Here is a 26,352-nt window from a genome sequence, read left to right as displayed (position 1 = left end):
TCAGAGTCAGGTAGGTACAGGATGGCAGACAGGCTCGGGGTCAGGGCAGGCAGAATGGTCAGAACCAGGAAAACTAGGAAACAAACACTTGAGAAATGGGAAAGCACACTGGTAAGACAAGACAATAATTATAAGGACTTTTCAAACACCAAATTGAGGAAATGTCTTATTTTCAAGGTAGGCCTATACCAATACTTTAATTTCTGAGCTCCAAATAGGCTGCTTCAAGCCCCCTGTATTATTTAAATGGCAGGTGTAACATGGAAAATAAAATGTATTTGTCATGTTATTTCATGACCAGATCATATTGTGAATAAGCCAAATAGGCTATAGGATGTTTCATTATATACAGAATAATTAATAGGAATAGAGTTGGGTGTTGAACAATAGTCTATCCCAGTCGAGTTACACACTTGAGCACTGTGGACACCGTGTCCAATCTGAACACATTACCTCAATGCTTTCTTTGTTAAATCTAAGTACTGTAAATCAAATAGACAACAAATAATCAACCTCAAATCGCTAGGGATATGGTTATAAGTATCAAGGTAAGGTGACTCTTGGTTAGAGGCATTTGATTTTGCAATCGCATATATTATTTTGGATTTGTGTGTCCATGAAAACTCACCCAGCATAACATAAAACACGAAATGTCCAACAGCTCAATCCAGGATTTTTATATGGTTCAATGTCAAGTTTAACTGATTAATACTTAATATATGATAATGACAATGTACACTGCCATAAATGCAAGAACCGAAAAGTAATGTTTTATGTCACATGATTTTGGACAAACTCGTGCGATTTTATTGAATATACAGTAGCATGCCTCCTTAATGCAATGACGTGGAAATATGCTGATTATTGTCAATGATTTAACAGCTGTAACAAATTGTCCAGTGTAGGAAATCCTCACTGGTTGGCCTACCCTAGTTTATAGAAAGACCTAATTGCACCCCTTCTCGATTTGCTAGCTAGCCATCTCACCTTGAGTGATTGAAACAAAATAACAGATTATTCAAAACATTCCATCAGACAAATTAAAACTACAGATGTTAGTTAGCTAGCGATCATTCAAGGTTTAGCCTGGAAGCAGGCTTCGCTGTAATCTTTATAGTAGTATTTGGATGTAACTAGCTATTTGAAAACGACATCTACTTACTTGCTAGTAGTAGTAGCTACTTACCTGGCGAGAGAAATGGTTTACAAGACACTGCGAGTCTGCAACAGACGATAGAACAAAGATTTTGCACACTATTTGCACTGCAGCCAACTTGTGACTGCAACGTTGGACATGTGAAGTCATACAATTTTAACGTCTAACTTAATTCCTTTGTACTGCACTTAATTGCAATGATACTCCCCTGTGTTTGTCTCATGATTATATACAAGCGGCTTCATTATTATTTTAAACAGGACAGTACCTAACCCAGATTCTTGTTGCATGTCTGGTTGACTTCATAGAAGTGGTCATCATGTAATAACAAAAAATGCTGGCCAGCAAGTACAGTAGGCCTACCTATGATGCGAATCCATCCATGACAGTGGGAGATTCTCAATTGGAAAATGTCTGTCCTCTCCTCGACTCTTTTGTCCCCCTCTACTCTGTCCTTAACCCGGAAACCGATAAGTGTTCTTCATACAGTATGTAGGGGTGAAAATTCGTTAAAAGGAGAACTTTCTGCTCTCCTCAATTGCCTTCTTCAGCCGAGGATACACGGGTGCTCTGTGTTTTAAAATCTGGCACACTCCCTTTGAATCAGATGTTGTTTTGTCAACAACAACAAAAACATGCACACATTTAAGATTATTGTATCTAGAAAATATCTTGCACAACTAGCTAAATTAATGTTTAGCACTTTACACATGTGTTTTGGGATTCCTCTGTAAACGTAATTTGCCTGATGATGTGATTAGTGGATAAGGAGAATCATCTAATTTACCTTTGACCTTTTTCAAAGGAGAGTAAGAAGGAGAGTCCAGCAAAACCAACTGAGAATCTTCCAGTGTCAAGTCAGGAGGTAGATCTGCCTAATAAATCAGACTCCTAGAGGTAGGGGTGGATCCAGGAGCATGGATTTTGTGGAAACAGGCTACAGAGACATGTGGGAACCACAGGAACTTCTGTTATGAGTGTGGGGACCTGCTGCCTCTACCTAAGCTGCAGGAGATTCAGCTGTGAGGAAGAAGGCTTCAAAGAGAATGAGGAAAACAGGTTGAATGTGATGAAGATGGCGATAGAAAGGGAGATGGGGGATGTGAAGAAGACTGGTGGCAAGTACAGAGTGAGCAGTATGCCAGGTTGAGTCCTGGAGGTGAAATGGAAGTGAGTGAGAGTTATTTGAACTGGAAGGTGTGCCATCGACCTAGGGTAGGGACCAATAGGGTTAAATAATGGAATAGGGTGGTTGGTTTTAATGAGTGCATATTACAGTATAATGGATTTATAGCCCAGTCTAGTTGATGGCGGTAATGCAACATAAATTGGATGAGTATAGCCGTTACCCACCTCTAGACTTCTTATTCAGCGAGGGTTAAGGTAATTAATGTCCACATGCTCACCTGAGATGTCTGCTGACAAAAGGAGGGCTCTGAAAAAGCATGAACCATGTTATGAGTGGTCAGACTTAGAAATTCTTGAATCACAAGTTTAATATGCATATTCCTCATATACAGACTTTGCAACACAGTCTGAATCTGTTGAATGTTGTGAATTAAATTAATTATTACATTTGTAAACACTCAAACCTATTGCTGACAACTTTGACTATACTTCATGCACCCACAGATCACAAATTAACTTGGGCCAACAATTGATAATGGCAAAGTCTGTGATCATGATTTCTTTATTTGCATACAATGTACACTTTCTTGAGTTGAAAGCCATATCCAGGAACATTAAATCCTTTCGACAAAGGAAATTGTATCTAACCTGACCTGTAGATGCACTGCCCTCTAGTGCTTGACAGAGACAATCAGCTTCACCTTTGAAAAATGTTTAGCCAGCAGATGGCGCAATGGTAGTGCCAGAATCCTAGGCTACTGTTCAAACTCACAAAAGACACCCTCGTCAATTTACCCTCGCCTTATATCATTGGGGAGTGTTCCCTCATGTGCTTTATGTATTGATTTAATAAAAAAAATATATATAAAAAAAAATATATATATATATATATCATTGGGGACTCCCTGTCGCCATCTTGGAGGGCGGTCCAAATAATTAGCCAAGCAAGGGAAGTTACCAACGTAAGGCCCTCAGCCCTTCCGAGTTTGCGAGTGTACTCCATGTTTGCGACCCAAAACACTTAAAAGACACACCATATCTCCTCAGCCCCCAAATTAAGTGGACACTTCTGGTGACGTTTCATGACGTCTGACGAGTATACACTTGCAGGGCGCGGGAGGAAGAAATGATTTTTAAATGGACCACCCTTGGCCGGAAATTCGTCACTCGTTCGTCCCGCGATGATAGTGTTTTCAGCCACCGATAATTTATGGGTGCTTTGCTACTGTCAATTATGAGTGCATGTCTACTTATATTAAATATATAATTATTAATATACGCCTACTGTATGAGAGCTAGCAAATGAATTAGCTAACTAACGTTAGCCTGCCTAGCTGGAACTTCTGAAGAAGGAAAATGTTTTATTTCTACAATTTCCAAAAAAGGACAACCAAGAGCTACTTTCCTTAATGAGGAATTGGCAACACTGCCCGGAGTGACCATAATTTCATACTCGCAAAGCCGACTAAAAATGAGGGCTGAGGCTGCAAACTTCCCTTGCTTGGCTAATAATTTGGACCACCCACCCAGGGTAAGTGGACGAGGGTGTGTCTTTTAAGTGTTTGACCGCACACTGGAAAAGATTAGCGTCATTGCAGGAACATTGACACTTCTGGTCTTCCAATTTTGCCTTGATTTTTAATTTTTTTTTTTGCATAGTGCATCATCTTCAAATAATGTTACAAAAAATGTAAACTAAAGAGAATTACAACTTTATATAAGATGCATAATATAAGGTGGCACACATTGATAAATGTTTGGAGCTTAAGTAAATTAATGTAAATTAATTCTACAGAACCTATTGATGTAGTGTAAGAGTCTATATGCAGTTATTTACTGGATGACTGTGGTGTAAATGACTTGTGTAAATACCCATCAGCCATATAAATTACATATTGGCTTATAGAGAAAAAACTATTCTCTGTGCCGAAACCCACTGTAATTTGCATTGATAAACTAAGGACCCTGGGATTAAACACCTCCCTCTGCAACTGGATCCTGGACTTCCTGACGGGCTGACCCCAGGTGGTAAGGGTAGGTAACAACACATCTGCCATGTTGATCTACAACACAGGGGCCCCTCAGGGGTGCATGCTCAGTCCCCTCCTGTACTCGCTGTTCACTCATGACTGTACGGCCAAGCACAACACCATCATTAAGTTTGCCGATGACACAACAGTGGTAGGCCTGATCACCGACAACGATGAGACAGTCTATAGGGAGGAGGTCAGAGACCTGGCAGTGTGGTGCCAGGACAACAACCTCTCCCTCAACGTGATCAAGACCAAGGAGATTATTGTGGACTACTGGAAAAAGAAGACTGAGCACGCCCACATTCTCATCTACTGAGCTGCAGTGGAGCAGGTTGAGAGCTTCAAGTTCCTTGGTGTCCACATCACCAACAAACTAACATGGTCCAAGCACGCCAAGATAGTCATGAAGAGGGCACGACAACACCTATTCCCCCTCAGGATACTGAAAAGATTTGGCATGGGTCCTCAGATCCTCAAAAGGTTCTACAGCTGCACCATTGAGAGCATGGTTGCATCACTGCCTGGTATGGCAACTTCTCGGTCTCTGAAAGCAAGGCACTACAGAGGGTAGTACAAATGGCCCAGTACATCACTGGGGCCAAGCTTCCTGCCATCCAGGGCCTCTATACCAGGCGGTGTCAGAGGAAGGCCCTAAAAGAAGGACCTATTGTCAAAGACTCCAGCCACCCTAGTCATAGACTGTTCTCTCTGCTACCGCACTGCAAGCGGTACCGGAGCGCCAAGTCTAGGTCCAAGGGGCTTCTAAACAGCTTCTACCCCCAAGCCATAAGACTCCTGAACATCTAATCAAATGACTACCCAGACTATTTGCCACAATGCGAATCACTGTATTTGGAATACATATTGACTTATAGAACAAAAACAGTTCTGGGTGCCGCAGTAAAAGTATTACAGGGAATACTCACTAGGGTCTGTAGCATGTATATATGGTGTCATTTCATGGGTCTCTCAATAATATCGATTGTTGCTGGCCTTTTACTCCTCCCATTCCGTGGTGGCCCATTCTATCTGGACGGCATGTCTCAACTTCCTCCAACACCTGCCTTTAAAGCTAGAATCCTTAGTTGCTACGTCTGTTTTTTTAACTTGTATTTTATTTGTTTGTATATTAATGATATACAGGTATCTGCTTAAATAAAAGAAACATCAACATAAACTGTTTTAGGGCTTTGGGCCACCACGAGCCAGAACAGCTTCAATGCACCTTAGCATAGATTATACACGTGTCTTGAACTCTATTGGAGAGATGAAACGCCATTCTTCCACTAGAAATTCCATCATCATAGTGTTGTGGAAAACGCTGTCCCAGGCGCCGCTCCAGAATCTCCCATACGTGTTGAAATGGGTCTGGTGACTGAGACGGCCATGACATATGGTTTACATCGTTTTCATGCTCATCAAGGCTATAAGGACACGATTGACAACCGATATATTATTTCAGAATTCATTAAAATTAGGGTAAAGTTTGGCTGTCGGTTTAAGCGTCAACTGTGTCCTTATAATCTCCCCAGCAAGCTAGCTAACGGTATGCATAGTTGTTTAGGGCTACATAAAGGAGCTCTATTCGAGAGCGTGAGTACGCAGTCAGGTAAAATCGGAGAAGAGATCTCCGTGCAGTGCTTGGTCACCACTTCAGCTTGAACAACCAGCCGAACGGAGAATGGACAGCTATCAGGCTAGCTAGCTAGATGAAATTCAAAGAGGACATGTGCTAGCTGGTAGCTATACATTTTTTAACTTTTTATGGATTTATTCCGAAAATCAGCTGTGTATTTGCTTCTCCTCGAGCTTTGTCATCATCCCAGTGAATGTATTTAGAAATCACAAGCTAAGTAATGCCTTGCTTTATGTGGCGCATCTCTAGAAATTAACGTTAGGCTAGCTGCATTTCCGAGACTATGAGGGGGGCTTTTGGTAAATGTTCGTTTAGGTAGCTAACAGTCATTTAAAAATCAGTTAAGTTTAGCTAGGTAGACATTGTTGTTACGGCTATAACTACTAGTTTGCTACTGCTAGCTAGAGACGTTGCAGTTTTGCGAGTCAACTTATTGGTTATGGCTAACTAGCTAAGTTAGTACGTCCTGTTTCCTCACATGGCCAGGCTAATACGAAATACAAAAGTCATTTCTCCCTCCCCTCTAGGTTTGTGTGGGACGACAATTTCCTGTTTTCGCCAGTGTCCAGGTTGATTCGACCATAACTTCTGGATTGTGAACACGCGAGGTGGAGATGCAGACTTTTTTGAAAGGCAGAAGAGTGGGTTACTGGCTCAGCGAGAAGAAGATGAAGAAGCTGAATTTTCAGGCCTTTGCTGATTTGTGCAGGTAGGCTACTGTATGTGCTGACAACAATGTAGCTACTGGTGGTTACATTTCAGTCTACTGTACAGTAGTTACAGTCCTGGAGGGATACAGCCAGCTATCTGGTGCGAGATACATTGTAGTAGCTAGTACTAGTAGTGGTGTAGCTATTTGTTACAAATATCCAGTCTTAACATAGGTAATCACTTCTTTAAATGTGCCCAAATGGCGCTACTATTTTATTATGACCTCAAGAACCAAGTGTTGCATCCATCTTTTCTTGTTTTAACTGATTATATTTTGGAGGAGTACACATTTAGAACATTAATTGAAGAGGATATTACATAAATTCAGTGTGAGCTCAATTTGCATATATCATGCAACAGTGTCTGCTGACCGTTTTTGAGCACTGTTGGGCACAAGTGTTAGGCCAAGTGCATTTCTCTGTACTGCCTTTTTTTGTAGGAAACAATCACAGGGATTGTAGTGACCTGAGCAGTCGCACAATTTTCTGGTTCTGTGTAAATAGCTACATAGAATGTCTGGCTAAGTGATCATAATCTTCGGGCAATGAAAATCAATCAGATTTAGTGATTGATTGGCGGAGTAAATAAGTGGCTGTCGGGGATGTTTTAGATATGATGGGTTTTAACTGTTATCTCATTAGTCCCATGCTCACTGTGACCTGTATCCTTTTCAGAGGCATATTTAAATTTGTACTTTTCATGGTTGATTCAGTCATGTTAGATGTGGTGTCCATCCACTTGCCTTTTACTCCCCTGTGTTTAGTGTCGCATGCTATACAGATTTTTTTAAAATATTTTTTTTACACTAGCAAATTAAAAACGTTTCGGTACTATAATTGGTTACTTTCAGTCAAATGTGTCTCAAGGATCAAGTCAGTCTATCAGCGCAGCCAACTTATTATAGTGCGCACCGTTTCTTCTCCATTTACTCATTGCTAGCCTCCACTGGGAGTATGGGCTGCACCATGTTAACTTCTGTGCAGCATGAGTTGGGAGCTAACACACTTGAATAATGTGACATGGCATTCAAAAGGTTCAAACTGTTCATTAGTGTTCGCAAAACAATGTCCATACAAGCTAAAACCTTTACAATGTAAGAAGATACCTTTTAGCGTCCAGCTTTGTAGACTAACTTTATTTTCTAGCTGACAGCTAACGCTAACATCAATTCACTACCCTAGTACTTTGTGATAACTCCATAACTCAAATTAAGCTGATTTCAAAGCTGATTGCCAACAACTTTATTCATTCACTTATTCAGTCTCTCTCACCCAAAGTTATTTATTGCCTCAGCCTGCATTGTGAATGATGTGATTACTGGTTAGAGACAAGGCGGCAGGTAGCCTAGCGGTTAGAGCGTTGGGCCAGTAACTGAAAGGTTGCTCGATCGAATCCCCGAGCTGACAAGGTAAAAATCTGTCATTCTGCCCCTGAACAAGGCAGTTAACCCACTGTTCCTCGGCTGTCATTGTAAATAAGAATTTGTTCTTAACTGACTTGCCTAGTTAAATAAAATACCTTTGGCTGATTAGAAGGATAAAATTAGAAGCTAATGTTGAACGGAGCCTGACCTCGGCAGGAGCATTTAACTAAAATTTAAGCTAGCTATAATCAAACGATAAGTTCTCATAATACAAATACCTTTTTTTATAGAGGGTAGTAAGACAGACAGTGGTGAGTCAGGCTGCAGATACACAGAGAGAGGAAGTGTTGAAGCAAGCAGGGAGAGAGGTTAGTAGTACAGTGGTTCCAAAAGTTGAGGTAAATAAGTAGGGAAACGATTATGTATTATTGAGTAGAACATGCAAGGTAGTGATGAAGAGTTTATTTTATTTTTTATGTGGTTGTGGTGATATAGTGCCATCTGTTGGGAACTAGACACAATTGCATAATAGGAACTATTACAAATGGATGATCCTTGAAAATAAATATTAATGCTTGAAAAAGTCATTAAAGTACTTGCATTTGACTTGACAGTGTACGAACCCTGAATGGATTTTCACCTCACAAGGGGGCTGATGAGCAACCCGATTTGAGCCAGCACAGATTATGACAATGAAATCCACCAAACATTTTTAATCTCTTCATAACACTCCAACCAAAATATTTCCTCTGGAAGATGGCACAGGTGTTATATGTAGGCTATAGGGTGGGGAGGTGCTGTTATGGCTGGTGTGTGTAGGCCAGGGATAGGTTTGGATTAGCTGTAGGAACAATCAAATGTTCTGCATCTTGACTACTCTCTTGGAAAATATAGTTCAGGAAAGTGACAGGAACAACTTGTTTCATGTAGTAGTAGGTGGCGGGTTACCTCCTTGCTCTACTGTCTACTCCATGAATTGTTGGTTTGGAATGTGCATGGTGGCGGTGGCCTAACATACTCACCCTTCACTGTTGCTGCTAGCTGTAGTTCATGTTGCGGGCAATGGCCTGGAGAATAATTTCAGTTTGACAAAGTGAAAATGTGTCTAGGAATTCCTGTCTGGTTTCATTATCCCGTCACACAATCACTTTTACCTCATATCTGATGACAGGTGAGCTATTCTGCTCAGTCTCTCCTAGTTCTTCTTTTGTAGTGGGTTTTCCCTGCAGTGTACTTCTTGGGGAAAATATTAAAGGTCTTATTTGAAGAGGAAGAAGAAAGGTGAAACATCCTTCTTATCTACTTCTGCTCCTGTATTGTAAAAAACAATGTGTTGTCATTTGCACGCACACGGTGCGGGAGACGCTGTTGGCGTAAAGGACTCCTGCTTTAATAATGCCCATAAGCTGGTAGAACTGTTTACCTTTTATTAGGGAAATGAAATTACTGTCTGGACCCCCTGCCTCTGGACACAAGGGAAGCTCTGTCACTTCCTCCTGTCAGGACAGGGTTAGGGAGATCTCTCACTCTGGATGCACACACAGGTGAACTGAATAAAGATCTGTTCTTCTTGGACTAGTGTTCCCCTGACCTCTCACCTTCCTGCCATCCTATTGGCTTGATGGAGAATTTGTTGTGAACATGAACTTGTGTGAGCTTTTGTTTGACTTTGTTTAAATGTGTGATTTGTAGGGGAGAGAGTTAAAAGCCGACATCACCCTGCACTATCGACTACTTCCTCGTGTGTCAAGCCCAAACAAAAGCTTGGTCTTGGCAACTCTGCTTGCCTTATTAATCTTCCCTCCTTTCCTTTCGTCGCATGGACCAGGCAACAATATGAGAGCTAGGCTGAAACCAATGACCCCATTCACACACCATGAAACGGGCCAGCTGCAGTATTAAATATCCACATTGTTGTAAATCAGTGAATGGCTGCTCTACTGTTACCATGGGGCTGTGACCTGGGTGCAACTGTGTTCTTGTAAAGATTTGGCAAGTCATTGGTGTAGTAGGGTTTGTTATTTTACCCCTGGGCTATTGGCCTATGTTTTGGAATTATTATTTTAGGTTATTTTACAAGGTTATTTTTGTTGGCCATTTTTTTTAACCTATTGCGTGACATAAACCTCTGATGCTTTTAGTAGTCTCATTCAATGCTCCATTTCAACTTCATAGAGAGAGGACCCCACACTCGGAGAACCCAGTCTGAGGCCCGTCAGCACTCTAATGTCACCAGCTCTGTGGAAGGTGCCATGTCTCTTCCTGTTTGCGTTTGGACCTCGTGCTTTCGTTTTAGAGAAATATTTGATCTAGACAATAACTCTCATCGAGCAAGTGGGTTTCTACATGTCCCATAAGCTGAACCACTTTTATTGAAACAAAGTGCCTAAGAACAGCCCCTAGCTCTGGTCTTCCAGGTCGGTTCAATCAAAAACATGACGTGCCTGCGGCATTGCCTACCGCTGGGCTATATGCATGGTCCAATATGTTCAAATCATTTTTACCCATATGTTATTGGGCTCATTTCTGGAGGTGAAAATTATATTTTAGATGGTGTCAGCATAATGTTTCATTTGGGAGCAATATGTCCCTTTTAAAAAAGTCACCAGAACTGGGCTTCTCATTCCTTTTTCATAAACCATTTTCTAAAAAACGTTCTGTTTTCTCCCCAATTTCGTGGTATTCAATTGGTAGTTAGTCTTGTCTCATCGCTGCAACTTCCATACTGACTCGGGAGAGGCAAAGGTCAAGAGCCGCGCTTCTTCCGAAACACAATCCAACCAAGCTGCATTGCTTCTTGACACAATGCCCACGTAACCCGGAAGCCAGCCGCACCAATGTGTCAGAGGAAACACCGTAAACCTGGCGACCCCATGTCAGCTTGCACTGCGCACAGGAGTTGCTAGTGCGCGATGGGACAAGGACATCCCTGCCGGCCGAACTCTCCCCTAACCCGGACGATGCTGGGCCAATTTGTGCGCCTCCCGGTCGCGGCTGGCTGCGACAGAGCCTGGACTCGAACCCAGAATCTCTAGTGGCACAGCCTTAGACACAGCCTCTAGTGCCACAGCCTTAGACCATTGCGCCACTTGGGAGGCTACATAAAAATTATGCGGGGGGGGCACCACGAACACCCAAAACACTGCGCATAGCCTAGTGTTCATGCTCTCACCCATGTTTGTATGTTCAGATTAGTTGGACTTGCATGTTCTCACTACTTTGTGACCCCTAAGTAAGGAAAACATCCGCTACTACTTCTGCTTGTTTGGGCAGACTGAGGTGGATTTGAAAGACTGTCAAGTCTTTTACAGGAACATTGTGGTTTATTATGTTAGAACCGCTGGAAGTCTCTTGCACAAACGCCACTGAGTATTTCTCTCTTGTAGACTGTCTGCATGTTGCCTAGCAACCCACTTTCCCCCCTTTTTTTTAACATATATATATATTTGTGCTTTGGGTATAAAAAATGTCCTTCAAAAGGGAAGACATTCCCTGTCCCTGGACTCCCAGACTAAAGCAGATGGAGCTTATTTGGCCTTAACAGCGATATATTTATGAATTCCTATAACAAATTCATATTCTATTCTTGAATGTTATGCCACTGTGGTTTACATTCCCAGAATTAAGTTTTACCGTGTGTGTGCTAAATTGAAACAATAATGCCAAAGTCTGTTAGATTTAGTATTATCCACTACATGCATAAGTGGAACAGTTGAGTAGCCCTATGCTATTGTCAGTATGTTTTGTGAGACAAACTCAGGACTCTTAAAGCCTTAGTGGTGGGGGGTGCATGCACTTTCTATCTTGGTTTCCTTGCTGACCATCTCTGCCCTTGATGTCCATAACCTTTTGATGGTGTGAGATTCCCAATGCGATTGGGAGCCACTACAGAACGCTAGAACATAAATTGGTGTGTGGTGACACAATAGTGTCTTTTTATTCTGTTGTAATATGTAACACTGCAGGAGAAAGTGAATTTGTTTTAATGTCTGCAGAGTTGTCCGGTTAATCTGTTGGCGTTTCGGCAATGCTCGCTCTTTCCCACCTCCACGTTTTGATGTTTAAATAATGAGTGAATGCATTTTGATTTATTTTTTCTTATGTCTTTCAGGAAAAGAGGAATAGAAGTAGTCCAGGTAAGTTCAATAAGACTTATTAACCCAATTATTTTCACACATTTGTGCCTTTTTTAAATGGAGATTAAAAGCTTCTTGAACACGTGGTTTCAACACGCTTGGAAAGTTTAGGGTTTATCCATAGTAGAATGCTGATGGAATAGCCTATCCCTAGATCTTAAAAAAATATATATATAATATTTTTTTTTACATGCCATATAATTTGTTCCTGTTGCCTGACGAAGATCTGGTGTTTGTGCCCAGAGAATTTTGTGTTATGCTGGTGTGTACTGTATGAGGCAGAGAGGGCATGGTTCATATCGCAGGGGTGGGAGGGGACATTAATGCAGAATTCTACATTTTTCACACAGGATAAAATATGCATAACATTTAGCTGCATTTTTGTTTTCTCCTCTGCATCAGACTCATATTGTGCTTCAGTTACATCTCCACTTGAGTGAGAATTCAGACAACGCTGTACTTTTCTCAGTGTAACTTACTTCTTCTCTGGTAAAATCTACTATTAACTTAAAGCAAAATATTTTGGAAATGTAGCTGGCTACATTCTTTCTATGATAAACATTAGAAATATAATTCCGTGCTGAGTTTTTGCAAAGAAATGACTGGCTTTTTTATTGTAGGCTAAGCTCATTTACTTGTGGCTTCTAGCCAAATAGCGTTGTACTTCTCATGAGTCCCTACAGCTAATGAAAATGAAGCTGTTTTCTGACGAATTTGTCGCAGTCCTGTATTTTCTGTGAACAAAAAATATAGTTGCAGGAGCCTGATCACTCTATTGAATAAAAAAATACTTTGAATATAATACAATTTAAATGGTTTAAAACACCATTTAAAAAAAATAGTTTGCGTTCAAAATGCAGATTTCTGAACTCTTAACGTGACCCTTGGCGAGAAAGGAAGCACTGGGGGAAGAACAAGACTGATGAGCACAGTAAGCCACCCTCATCCACTTAGGCCAGGCTCCTGAATGGATATCAGACAGTGCAAGTATACAGTGCTTTCGGAAAGTGTTCAGACCCCTTGACCTTTTCCACATTTTACGTTACAGCCTTATTCTAAGATTTATGAAAGTTTTTTTTCTCAATCGACACACAATAGCCCGCAATGACAAAGCAAAAACAGTTTTTTAAAAATAAATGAGCAAAAATGTCTAAAAACCTATCACATACAGTCGTGGCCAAAAGTTTTGAGAATGACACAAATATTAATTTCCACAACGTTTGCTGCTTCAGTGTCTTTAGATATTTTTATCACATGTTACTATGGAATACTGAAGTATAATTACAAGCATTTCATAAGTATCGAACTCTTCTATTGACAATTACATGAAGTTGATGCAAAGAGTCAATATTTGCAGTGTTGACCCTTCTTTTTCAAGACCTCTTAACTTCTGGGCCACATCCTGACTGATGGCAGCTCATTCTTGCATAACCAATGCTTGGAGTTTGTCAATTTGTGGTGTTTTGTTTGTCCACCCACCTCTTGAGGATTGGCCACGTTCTCAATGGGATTAAGGTCTGGGGAGTTTCCTGACCATGGTCCCAAAATATCGATGTTTTGTTCCCCCGAGCCACTTAGTTATCACTTTTGCCTTATGGTAAAGTGCTCCATCATGCTGGAAAAGACATTGTTCGTCACCAAACTGTTCCTGGGTGGTTGGGAGAAGTTGCTCTCGGAGGATGTGTTGGTAGCATTCTTTATTCATGGCTGTGTTCTTAGGCAAAATTGTGAGTGAGCCCACTCCCTCGGCTGTGAAGCAACCCCACACAATGGGAGAATGGTCTCAGGATGCTTTACTGTTGGCATGACACAGTACTGACGGTAGTGCTCACCTTGTCTTCTCTGGACAAGCTTTTTTCTGGATGCCCCAAACAATCAGAAAGGGGATTCATCAGAGAAAATGACTACACCCCAGTTCCTCAGCAGTCCAATCCCTGTACCCTTTGCAGAATATCAGTCTGTCCCTGATGTTTTTCCTGGAGAGAAGTGGATTATTTGCTGCCCTTCTTGACACCAGGCCATCCTCCAAAAGTCTTCACCTCACTGTGCGGGCAGATGCACTCACACCTGCCTGCAGATGCACTCACACCTGCCTGCTGCCAGAGCAAGCTCTGTACTGGTGGTGCCCCGATCCCACAGATGAATCAACTTTAGGAGATGGTCCTGGCACTTGCTGGACTTTCTTGGGTGCCCTGAAGCTTTCTTCCCAACAATTGAATTGCTCTCCTTGAAGTTCTTGATAATTCTATAAATTGTTGATTTAGGTGCAATCTTACTGGCAGCAATATCCTTGCCTGTGAAGCCCTTTTTGTGACTTTGCAATTAATTGCAATTCATCTGATCACTCTTCGTAACATTCTGGAGTATATGCAAATTGACATCATACAAACTGAGGCAGCAGACTTGGTGAAAATGTATATTTGTGTCATTCTCAAAACCTTTGGCCACGACTGTACATAAGTATTCAGACCCTTTACTCAATACATTGAAGCACCTTTGGCAGTTATTACAGCCTTGTGTCTTGGGTATGACGCTACAAGCTTGGCACACCTGTATTTAGGGAGTTTCTCACATTCCTCTGCAGATCCTCTCAAACTCTGTCAGGTTGGATGGGGAGCGTTGTGGCAAAGCTATTTTCAGGTCTCTCCAGAGATGTTCGATCAGGTTCAAGTCCGGGGTCTGGCTGGGCCACTCAAGGACATTCAGAGTCTTGTCCTGAAGCCACTCCTGCTTTGTCTTGGCTGTGTGCTTAGGGTTGTTGTCCTGTTGGAAGGTGAACCTTCGCCCCAGTCCTGGGTCCTGAGCACTCTGTTCATCTTTGCCTCGATTCTGACTAGTCTCCCAGTCCCTGCCACTGAAAAACATACCGCAGCATGATGCTGCCACCATGCTTCACCGTAGGGATGGTGCCAGTTTAACTCCATACGTTACTCTTGGCATTCAGTCCAAAGAGTTCAATCTTGGTTTCATCAGACCAGAGAATCTTGTTTCTCATGGTCAGAAAGTCCTTTAGGTGCCTTTTGGCAAACTCCAAGCAGGCTGTCATGTGCCTTTTACTGAGGAGTGGCTTCCTCCTGACCACTCTACCACAAACGCCTGATTGTTGGAGGGCTGCAGAGATGGTTGTCCTTCTAGAAGGTTCTCCCATTTCCACAGAGGCACTCTGGAGCTCTGTCAGAGGGACCATCGGGTTCTTGGCCACCTCCCGTACCAAGGCTCTTCTCCCCTGATTGCTCAGTTTGGCTGGGCGGCCAGCTCTAGGAAGAGTCTTGCTGGTTCTCAACTTCTTCCATTTGAGAATGATGGAGGCCACTGTTCTTGGGGGCCTTTTTTGTACCCTTCCTCAGATCTGTGCCTCGACACAATCCTGTCTCGGAGCTCTACGAACAATTCCTTCGACCTCATGGCTTGGTTTTTGCTCTGACATTCACTGTCTACTGTGGGACCTTATGTAGACCGGTGTGTGTGCCTTTCCAAATTCAATCAATTGAATTTACCACAGGTGGACTCCCAAGTTGTAGAAACATCTCAAGGATGATCATTGGAAACAGCATCCACAGGAGCTCAATTTTAAAGTCTCAACAAATTGTCTGAATAATTATGTAAATAAGGTATTTCAGTTTTTTATTTTTAATACATTTGCAAACATTTCTAAACCTGTTTTCGCTTTGTCATTATGGGGTATTGTGTGTAGATTAAAACACTTTAGAATAAGGCTGTAACATAAAAATGAGGAAAAGTTAAGCGGTCTGAATACTTTCTGTAGACATTCTAGGTAGCTGCAGCCCAATATGGCGAGTGGGTGTATGAAAATGAGTCAGCTAATTGGGCAGATGTATTGCCTCTCAAAGCTGTTTTGCGTGGCGGATTGGGCTGCACAACGTGTCGATAAGCCAGCGACCAGTGCACCGGTGTTGTATTGACGTGCCTGCCAATTTGAAGTGTTTCTTACTGGGTATCACGGTTGTGACCCTGGCGGCAGCTAACGTGGCAAAAAAAAAAGGATCACATTTTTATTTCAGTTAGGATAGCAGCTTACAGAAATAACTAATATTGATAACCATCTAGCTGTCACCTTGATACATACAGTTGAAGTCGGAAGTTTACATACACTTAGGTTGGAGTCATTAACTCGCTTTTCAACCACTCCACAAATTTCTTGTTAACAAACTATAGTTTTGGCAAGTCGGTTAGGACATCTACTTTGTGCATGATACAAGTAATTTTTCCAACAATTGTTGACACAGATTATTTCACTTATAGTTCACTGTATCACAATTCCAGTGGGTCAGAAGTTTACATACACTAAGTTGACTGGGCCTTTAAACAGGTCGGAAAATTCCAGACTGATGTCATAGCCTATCAGAAGCTTCTAAAGCCAATTTACATAATTTCAATCAATTGGAGGTGTACCTGTGGATGTACAGTGGGGCAAAAAAGTATTTAGTCAGCCACCAATTGTGCTAGTTCTCCCACTTAAAAAGATGAGAGGCATGTAATTGTCTTCATAGGCACACTTCAACTATAACAGACAAATAGAGAAAAAAATTCCAGAAAATCACATTGTAGGATTTTTAATTAATTTATTTGCAAATTATGGTGGAAAATAAGTATTTGGTCACCTACAAACAAGCAAGATTTCTGGCTCTCACAGACCTGTAACTTCTTCTTTAAGAGGCTCCTCTGTCTTCCACTCGTATTAATGGCCTGTATTAATGGCACCTGTTTGAACTTGTTATCAGTATAAAAGACACCTGTCCACAACCTCAAACAGTCACACTCCAACCTCCACTATGGCCAAGACCAAAGAGCTGTCAAAGGACACCAGCAACAAAATTGTAGACCTGCACCAGGCTGGGAAGACTGAATCTGCAATAGGTAACCAGCTTGGTTTGAAGAAATCAACTGTGGGAGCGATTATTAGGAAATGGAAGACATAACAAAGCCTAACATCAGTAACCCACTACGCCGCCAGGGACTCAAATCCTGCAGTGCCAGACGTGTCCCCCTGCTTAAGCCAGTACATGTCCAGGCCCGTCTGAAGTTTGCTAGAGAGCAGTTGGATGATCCAGAAGAAGATTGGGAGAATGTCATATGGTCAGATGAAACCAAAATAGAACTTTTTGGTAAAAACTCAACTCGTCGTGTTTGGAGGACAAAGAATGCTGAGTTGCGTCCAAAGAACACCATACCTACTGTGAAGCATGGGTGTGGAAACATCATGCTTTGGGGCTGTTTTTCTGCAAAGGGACCAGGACGACTGATCCGTGTAAAGGAAAGAATGAATGGGGCCATGTATCGTGAGATTCCATCAGCAAGGGCATTGAAGATGAAACATGTCTGGGTCTTTCAGCATGACAATGATCCCAAACACACCGCCCGGGCAAAGGAGTGGCTTCGTAAGAAGCATTTCAAGGTCCTGGGGTGGCCTAGCCAGTCTCCAGATCTCAACCCCATGGAAAATCTTTGGAGGGAGTTGAAAGTCCATGTTGCCCAGCAAAAAAATGTTTTCTCATTTTGTCTGTCATAGTTGAAGTGTACCTATGATGAAAATTACAGGCCTCATCTTTTTAAGTGGGAGAACTTGCACAATTGGTGGCTGACTAAATACTTTTTTGCCCCACTGTATTTCAAGGCGTACCTTCATCAGCCAAGACCTCAGAAGAAAGATTGTAGTCCTCCATAAATCTGGTTCATCCTTGGGAGCAATTTCTAAATGCCTGAATGTACCACGTTCATCTGTACAAACAATAGTACAAAAGTATAAACACCATGGGACCAGGCAGCTGTCATACCGCTCAGGGAGGAGATGCGTTCTGTCTCCTAGAGATGAACGTACTTTGGTGCGAAAATTGCAAATCAATCCCAGAACAACAGCAAAGGACCTTGTGAAGATGCCGGAGGAAACGTGTGCAAAAGTATCTATATCCACAGTTAAACGAGTCCTATATCGACACAACCTGAAAGGCCGCTCAGCAAGGAAGAAGCCACTGCTCCAAAACCGCCATTAAAAAAAGGCCAGACTAACTGCACATGGGGACAAAGATCTTACTTTTTTGGAAAATATCCTCTGTTCTGATGAAACAAAAATAGAACAGTTTAGCCTTAATGACCATTGTTATGTTTGGAGGGAAAAGGGGGAGGCTTGCGAGCCAAAGAACATCATTCCAACCGTGAAGTACAGTGGTGGCAGCATCATGTTGTGGGGGTGCTTTGCTGCAGGAGGGACTGGTCCACTTCACAAAATAGATGGCATCATGAGGCAGGAAAAGTATGTGGATATATTGAAGCAACATCAGTCAGGAAGTTAAAGCTTGGACGCAAATGAGTCTTCCAAATGGACGATGACCCCAAGCATACTTCCAAAGTTGTGGGAAAATGGCTTAAGGACAACAAATTCAAGGTATTGGAATGGCCATCACAAAGCCCTGACCTCAATCCTATATGAAATTTGTAGGCAGAACTGAAAAAGCGTGTGCGAGCAAGGAGCCCTACAAACCTGACTGTTACACCAGCTCTGTGAGGAGGAAGTGGCCAAAATTCACCCAACTTATTATGGGAGGCTTATGAAAGGCTACCCAAAACGCTTGACCCAAGTTAAACAGTTTAAAGGCAATGCTACCAAATACTAATTGAGTGTATGTAAACTTCTGACCCACTGGGAATGTGATGAAAGAAATAAAAGCTGACAAATCCTTCTCTTTACTATTATTCTGACATTTCACATTCTCAAAATAAAGTGGTGATCCTAACTGACCTAAGACAGGGAATTTTTACTAGGATTAAATGTCAGGAATTGTGAAACTGAGTTTTTTTTTTTTTGTGTGTGTTTGGCTAAGGTGTATGTAAACTTCTGACTTCAACTGCACGTGCAGTCTACTACTCTATGGGGAGGGTATGAATGGCAACAACACTGGGACACCGTGTCTTTCGCTCCCCCTTGACAAGCACCCCTGTCTGTCCAAAGGCGTGGGGAGTAACTACCTAGTAGCCAATATCAGGGTGACGGTCACAGTAAGCACTTACTTACAACGCATGAAGCAACAGTACAGCCATAATCCAATACTTTGAATAAAAATAAACAATTGTCAGTTTTATAACAAAAATATACTATTTGTGTTAAACTAATGGGGAAATACAACTCCGATTCATCCTCTGGCGTAATAGAAGTCCAAACTCTTGCGATTGGTAGCCCAATAGTTGCATGGTAAGAAACAGAAGGATAAAAAGAACAGCTCAATTAAAACAGTCTAACCTGCCGAGGAGTGCTTTCGACACCAACTAATTTCCTTTCGGCACACCCACTCGCCCATACTCCAGTTGCCATATTGGGATGCAGCTAGCCCCTTCTCAGACGGCGTGGACGTTTCCACTTCTTTATTATATGACACAACCGTTGATGTCCAACCTTCCCAATTCTCCCTCAATCAATTCTATTCAGCACCAGGAGAGGACCCATCTAGAGAGGGGGTTCAGGGGGGGTAGTTTACACACAATACTCCCAGATATTTCACAGATATTCTACTGTAAACGTCCGGTGGTGGAAACTGTACATATTTCCTCCGTCCCCTCATGGATGCCTCTTCTCTAAGCTCCCCAGGCCCATTTTCTGTATGCCTGTGAGGATGCAGGAGCAACATGCGCACCACCAATCATGGGCTTCCTGCCTGGGGACTCTGTGTTCAGTGTATTGTGGTGCGGCTCGTCACATCTCAGGACATTTTCAACAACCAAACTTCTGTATTCACATTAGAGGTTGACCGATTAATCGGAATGGCCGATTTCAAGTTTTCATAACAATCGGTATTTTTGGGCGCCGAGTTTCGATTATTTAAAGTAAACACCATTTTTTTGATACCTTTTTTTATTTAACGAGGCAAGTCCGTTAAGAACACATTGAAAATAAGAATGACTGCCTAGGAACTAGGGTTAACTGCCTTGTTCAGGGGCAGAACGACAGATTTTCACCTTGTCAGCTCAGGGGTTTCAATCTTGCAACCGCACAGTTAACTAGTCCAACGCTCTAACCATTGCACTCCACGAGTAGCCTGCCTTTTTCACGAATGCAGTAGAAGTCAAGTTTAACGCTAGCAAGCAATTTACCTTATCTTATAACTAAGTGATTAGGATTGATTTGTTTTTTTATAACTACTAATCCAGTTTAGCAGGCAATATTAACCAGGTGAAATTGTGTCATTTCTCTTGCGTTCATTGCACGCAGAGTCAGGGTATATGCAACAGTTTGGGCTGCCTGGCTCATTGCGAACTAATTTGCCAGAATTTTACGTAATTATGACATACATTGAAGGTTGTGCAATGTAACAAGAATATTTAGACTTAGGGATGCCACCCGTTAGATAAAATACCGAACGGTTCCGTATTTCACTGAAATAATAAACGTTTTGTTTTCGAAATGATAGTTTTTGGATTTGATCATATTAATGACCAAAGGCTCGTATTTCTGTGTGTTATTATGTTATAATTAAGTCTGATTTGATAGAGCAGTCTGACTGAGCAGCAGCAGGCCCGTAATCATTCATTCAAACAGCACTTTTGTGCGTTTTGCCAGCAGCTCTTCGCAAGCACAGCGCTGTTTATGACTTCAAGCCTATCAGCCTAATGGCTGGTGTAACCAATGTGAAATGGCTAGCTAGTTAGCTGGGTGTGTGCTAATACGGTTTCAAACGTCACTCTTTTAGATTTGGAGTAGTTATTCCCCTTGCGCTGCAAGGGCCGCGGCTTTTGTGGAGCGATGGGTAACGATGTTTCGACTGTGGCTGTTGTCGATGTGTTCCTGGTTCGAGCCCAGGTAGGAGTGAGGAGGGGGACGGAAGCTATACTGTTACAATGGTAATACTATAGTGCCTTTAAGAACATCCAATTGTCAAAGGTATATGAAATACAAATGGTATAGAGAGAAATAGTCCTATAAATACTACATTAACTACAACCTAAACCTCTTACCTTGGAATATTGAAGTCTCATGTTAAAAGGAACCACCAACTTTCATATGTTCTGAGCAAGGAACTTAAACGTTAGCTTTTTTACATGGCATACATTTTTACATGGCAACACTGTTTTTGCATTATTTAAACCAAATTGAACATGTTTCATTATTTATTTGAGGCTAAATTGATTTTATATTAAGTTAAAATAAGTGTTAATTTAGTATTGTTGTAATTGTCATTATTACAAAAAAAATGTAACTCCAGATTTTAATCGGTATCAGCTTTTTTGGTCCACCATAAATCGGTATTGGCGTTGAAAAATCATAATAGGGCAACCTCCTAATTCGCATTCGGGAGGACATTACCTTTGTCTTTCATTGAGGGAAACACTAGTGACCAACCTTTTTGTAATGTGCATGCACATGTTTATTTTATTTAACTAGGCAAGTCAGTTAAGAACAAATTCTTATTGTGCACTTTGGGAACCTTTTTAACAGAATGTGACTAGCAGAACAGGTGTTGTATGTGGAGGATGAGGGCTGCAGTAGATATCTCAGATAGGGGGGACGGAGGCCTAAGAGGGTTTTATAAATAAGCATCAACCAGTGGGTCTTGCGACAGGTATACAGAGATGACCAGTTTACAGAAGAGTGCTGAGAGAAGGACAGTGTACCGTCTACCATACTCCCAAGTACTTGTATGAGGTGACTACCTCAAGCTCTAAACCTTCAAAGGTAGTAATCACACCTGTAGGGAGAGGGGCATTCTTCTTACCAAATCACATGACCTTTTGCTTTGGAGGTGTTCAGACTAATGTTAAGGGCATAAAGCTTGTTGGACATTTGAAGAAAGCTTTGTTGTAGAGCATTTAACACAAAATCCTGGGGGGGAGGCAGTTAAGTATAATACTATCATCTGCTTATAAATGGATGAGAGAGAGCTTCCTACTGCCTGAGCTATTTTGTTGATGTAAATTGAGAAGAGCGTGGGGCCTAGGATCGAGCCTCTGGGTACACCCTTTGTGACAGGCAGTGGCTGAGACAGCAGATGTTCTGACTTTATACACTGCACTCTTTGAGAGAGTACTCCTTAGCCGGCCCACAAGAATGGAATGGTCTACCGTATCAAAAGCGTTTGGCCAAGTCCATTAAAAAATAGCAGCACAACATTGTTCAGAATCAAGGGCAATAGTGACATCATTGAGGAACTTTTAAGGTTGCAGTGACACATCCATATCCTGAGCGGAAACCAGATCGCATACCAGAGCGAATACTATGGACATCAAGAAAGCCAGTCAGTTGATTATTGACAAGTTTTTACAACACTTGATTAACTGGGCAAAATAGAAATAGGCCTATAACTGTTAGGATCAGCTTAATCTCTCCTTTAAATAAAGGCGTAACCGTGGCTGCCTTCCAAGCAATGGGAACCTCCCCAGAGAGGTGCAGTGAGGAACGAAGTTTGTGTAGTGTGTGTCTGTCCCAGGGCTCATAGCTCTCTGCAATCTGTTCGTCAACCCAAAATGCTTGGTCTTCCGGGCTTACGTTTCAAGGCAAAATAAACTAGCGTAGACTCTTGTAATTATCTTGTTTGAACAACTTAGTATCTTATCAGAATAAATAATAAGTTGTTAGTATCTGGTTCAACGTCGTTCAAACGAGAATTATAATAATTATGCCTAATTTGATATGTAGCTTTTCAAAACATTGTTTTTTTCTGTCTTTATTATTAACTTGCAGAGCACATTTTCCATGCACAATGCACGTGAAGCTTGTTGGGGTTTATTTCTGTGTGCAAATACTTTCACAGCTGCAGTTTGAGCTTATTTATTCCCTTTTATTCATGAAAAGAAGCTGATACTGGCCTTTTTTTATGTATGATATTTTAGCTTAATTATATTGATTTATATTACGGTGTATCTATTCCAAGAAAATCAGTCATTGGCAGCAGTGAACTGGAAGGAAAGGCGGCCAAAGGAAGTGTTGGCTTTGGGGAGGACCATTGCAATATACCTGCTGGAGCATGCGCTACGGGTGGGTGCTGCTATGGTGACCAGTGAGCTGAGATAAGGCGGGGCTTTACCTAGCAAAGACCTGGAGCCAGTGGGTCTGGCGACGGATATGTAGTGGGGGCCAGCCACCGAGAGCATACAGGTCGCAGTGGTGGGTAGTATATGGGGCTTTGGTGATAAAACAGATGGCACTGTGATGGACTTGCTAGTTTTACTAGCATTTAAAAAGAAGTTGGAGGCCAATGAAGGAGTGTTGTATGGCATTGAAGCTCTTTTGAAGGTTTGTTAGCACAGTGTCCAAAGAAGGGGCAGATGTATACAGAATGGTGTCGTCTGCATAGAGGTGGATCAGATAATCACCAGCAGCAAGAGCGACATCATTGATATATACAGAGAAAAGATTCGGCCTGAGAATTGAACCCTGTGGCACCCCCATAGACTGCCAGAGGTCCGGACAACAGGCCGTCCGATTTGACACACTGAACTCTCTAAGAAGTAGTTGGTGAGGCAGTCATTTGAGAAGCCAAGACTATTGAGTCTGCCGATAAGAATGTGGTGATTGACTGAGTCGAAGGCCTTCGCCAGGTCAAGACAGCTGCACAGTAGTCTTTTATCGATAGCGGTTATGATATTGTTTAGGACCTTGAGCGTGGCTGAGGTGCACCAATGACCAGCTCGGAAACCAGATTGCATAGTGGAGAAGGTACGGTGGGATTCGAAATGGCCAGTGATCTGTTTGTTAACTTGGCTTTCGAAGACTTTAGAAAGGCGGTGGAAGGATGGATATAGGTCTATAACAGTTTGGGTCTAGGGGGTTGCACCTTTGAAGAGGGGGATGACTGCGGCAGCTTTCCAATCTTTGGGGATATCAGACGATATGAAAGAGGTTGAGTAGGCTAATAATTAGGGTTGCAACAATTGCGGCGGATAATTTTAGAAAAAGAGGGTCCAGATTGTCTAGCCCAGCTGATGTGTATCGATCCAGATTTTACAGTTCTTTCAGAACAGCTGTCTGGATTTTATCCTAATGTTAGAATGTAGAATATAAACTAGATATAGGCGATTGTGGGTTGGGTAGGCTAAATAATTACAACCAAATAGCCCTAATTAAACAAATAATGATAATGGAAACAAAATATTCTGGGAAGAGCATGCCCAACACTGAAATTGTAGCCGGAGTGAGGGCATTTTTTAAATCTGCTAAATTATTCCCTGCACCTCTCTCCACACTTACATGCTCCTGTATTCAAAAGCAGCCCTGCTTTAGGCTATCAAAGAAGTGTCAATCATATCAATGGATGGAATCAGTGAATGAATGGTGGCAGCAACCATTACATTGTCTGACAAACTGCATAACAAATGAGGCTTAATTAGACAAAATAACAATTATATCGTGTGAACGACTAAGTGTCTTTGAACGATTTTAGTAAAAATAAACAATTGTTATATTTACTAAGCCTTTCAAATGGGATACTAAGTCATTCAAACAAATTCCAAGATTTTTGTATTTATTGGGCTTCTGTAGCTTGAAGAGGAAATGGAGAGCTATTTATCTCTCTGCCTCTCCTTTTGTGCTGTTTTTCTATGCCGTCTTTTGTGTTCTTTCTTATGTTTTTTTTCCTGAAGATATCTTCAGCACATCCAGACGGAAAGATGTCCTGGGAATGGTCCCAAAGTAAGCAGCGCTTTGTTTCTGAACGCTCTCAACCCTCATGGGAGGCCATCAGATCGTTACAGCCCAGAGCCTGTGGCGCCCACACCCCTCGCCTCTTAATACACTGACCACACACACACACACACTTGTCTCTACAACCACCAGGCTATCTCTGTCCTCTCCCATGCTCCGACTCAGCTGTTTCTCATAATTTTAGCTGGGCTGTCACTAGAGCTGGGACAATAAACAGAAAATGATTGACACTAACCATAGCGATCACGTGTCACAGGCATTTTGCTAATATCATTTGTTATGATAAGTAACCTATACTCGAGCAATGTGAAGTTAGAAATGGAATATGTTTGATAATATGGTTGACTGTTAATGGGACAATTGATGACCACAATCATCAAACTAGTAGTAGTAGTTTAACCCCCTAAGGTCGACGTCTGTGCCCACATGAACATCTAATTAGCATAATACAGAATTCCCCATTAAAAATCTGTCCGTTTTAAGCTAGAGATCTGTCTTTTCGCATTGGATGCTTCTCAATCCACTGCATCCGCCTGTGTTGTGCTTCTGCGATAAAAGGTGACAGAGCTAGAGCGGTATTTGTCTTCTCACAAAATTGTCTGTAGCATCCGAATGGTTTGGCCTACAAACTATTATGAACTCACCATAATTTGCAAATAAATTAATAAAAAATTCATTAAAAATCCTACAAATGTGATTTTCTGGATTTTGTTTACTCATTTTGTCTGTCATAGTTGAAGTGTACCTATGATGAAAATTACAGGCCTCATCTTTTTTAAGTGGGAGAACTTGCACAATTGGTGGCTGACTAAATACTTTTTTGCCCCACTATGGACACTTTTTAGTGCCAAAAAGGTTAAATACATGCATACAAATACCAGTCAAAAGTTTGGACACCTACTCATTCCATCGTTTTTCTTTATTTTTACTATTTTCTCCATTGTAGAATAATAGTGAAGACATCAAAACTATGAAATAACACATTATGTAGTAACTGAAATTGTTAAACAAATCTAAATATATATTTTAGAGATTCTTCAAAGTAGCCACCCTTTGCCTTGACAGCTTTGTAGACTCTTGGCATTCTCTCAACAAGCTTCACCTGGAATTATTTTCCAACAGTGCACTTGTTGGCTGCTGTTCCTTCACTCTTCATTCCAACTCATCCCAAACCATCTCAATTGGGTTGAGGTGGGGTGATTGGAGGCCAGGTAGGTGAGTAGATGTGTCCAAACCTTTGACTGGTACTGTATATCTCTCAGATATAGGACAGACACTTCAAAACAAACTTCCTTTAGATTTTTTTTTTTTTTTTTTTTTTTTTTGGGGGGACTGTTGTTCAGTGTAGTGAATCTGTTATTCAATGCGTTTGTATGGGATAATGGCAGTAAGGCCCCAAAATAATTTTTCATACAGAAAATGTGTATGTATTTTTTTTAATACTTCAAGGGGTCTAACATGCTGGCCACAATGCTCGCGTTACAAAATTAATTTACACAAACATGTAATTCAATAATTTCATCCAAACTGCTTGTCTGTATCT

General features: G+C 41.6%; 1 protein-coding gene across 2 annotated transcripts in view; it reads left to right on the top strand.

Annotated features, from left to right (window-relative positions):
• The first annotated feature begins 3,610 nt into the window (after window positions 1-3,610).
• Window positions 3,611-26,352, top strand: part of itpk1b (inositol-tetrakisphosphate 1-kinase b) — a 55,234-nt gene continuing 32,492 nt past the window's right edge. Inside the window, exons 1-3 of one of the 2 annotated variants that reach the window (XM_024430206.2) lie at window positions 3,611-3,815; window positions 6,481-6,662; window positions 12,139-12,163. In XM_024430206.2, coding sequence (XP_024285974.1) covers window positions 6,568-6,662; window positions 12,139-12,163 — 120 coding nt within the window. In that variant the 5' untranslated portion in view covers window positions 3,611-3,815; window positions 6,481-6,567. Of the gene's footprint in view, window positions 3,816-5,682; window positions 6,057-6,480; window positions 6,663-12,138; window positions 12,164-26,352 lie in introns of those variants that run through there. The other variant, XM_024430205.2, reaches the window with a different exon arrangement.

The sequence above is a fragment of the Oncorhynchus tshawytscha genome, linkage group LG08 (assembly GCF_018296145.1).
Source record: "Oncorhynchus tshawytscha isolate Ot180627B linkage group LG08, Otsh_v2.0, whole genome shotgun sequence".
NCBI lineage: Eukaryota > Metazoa > Chordata > Actinopteri > Salmoniformes > Salmonidae > Oncorhynchus > Oncorhynchus tshawytscha.
The sequence above is the reverse complement of the archived record's forward strand: the minus strand, read 5'-3'. Positions and strand labels throughout refer to the sequence as shown.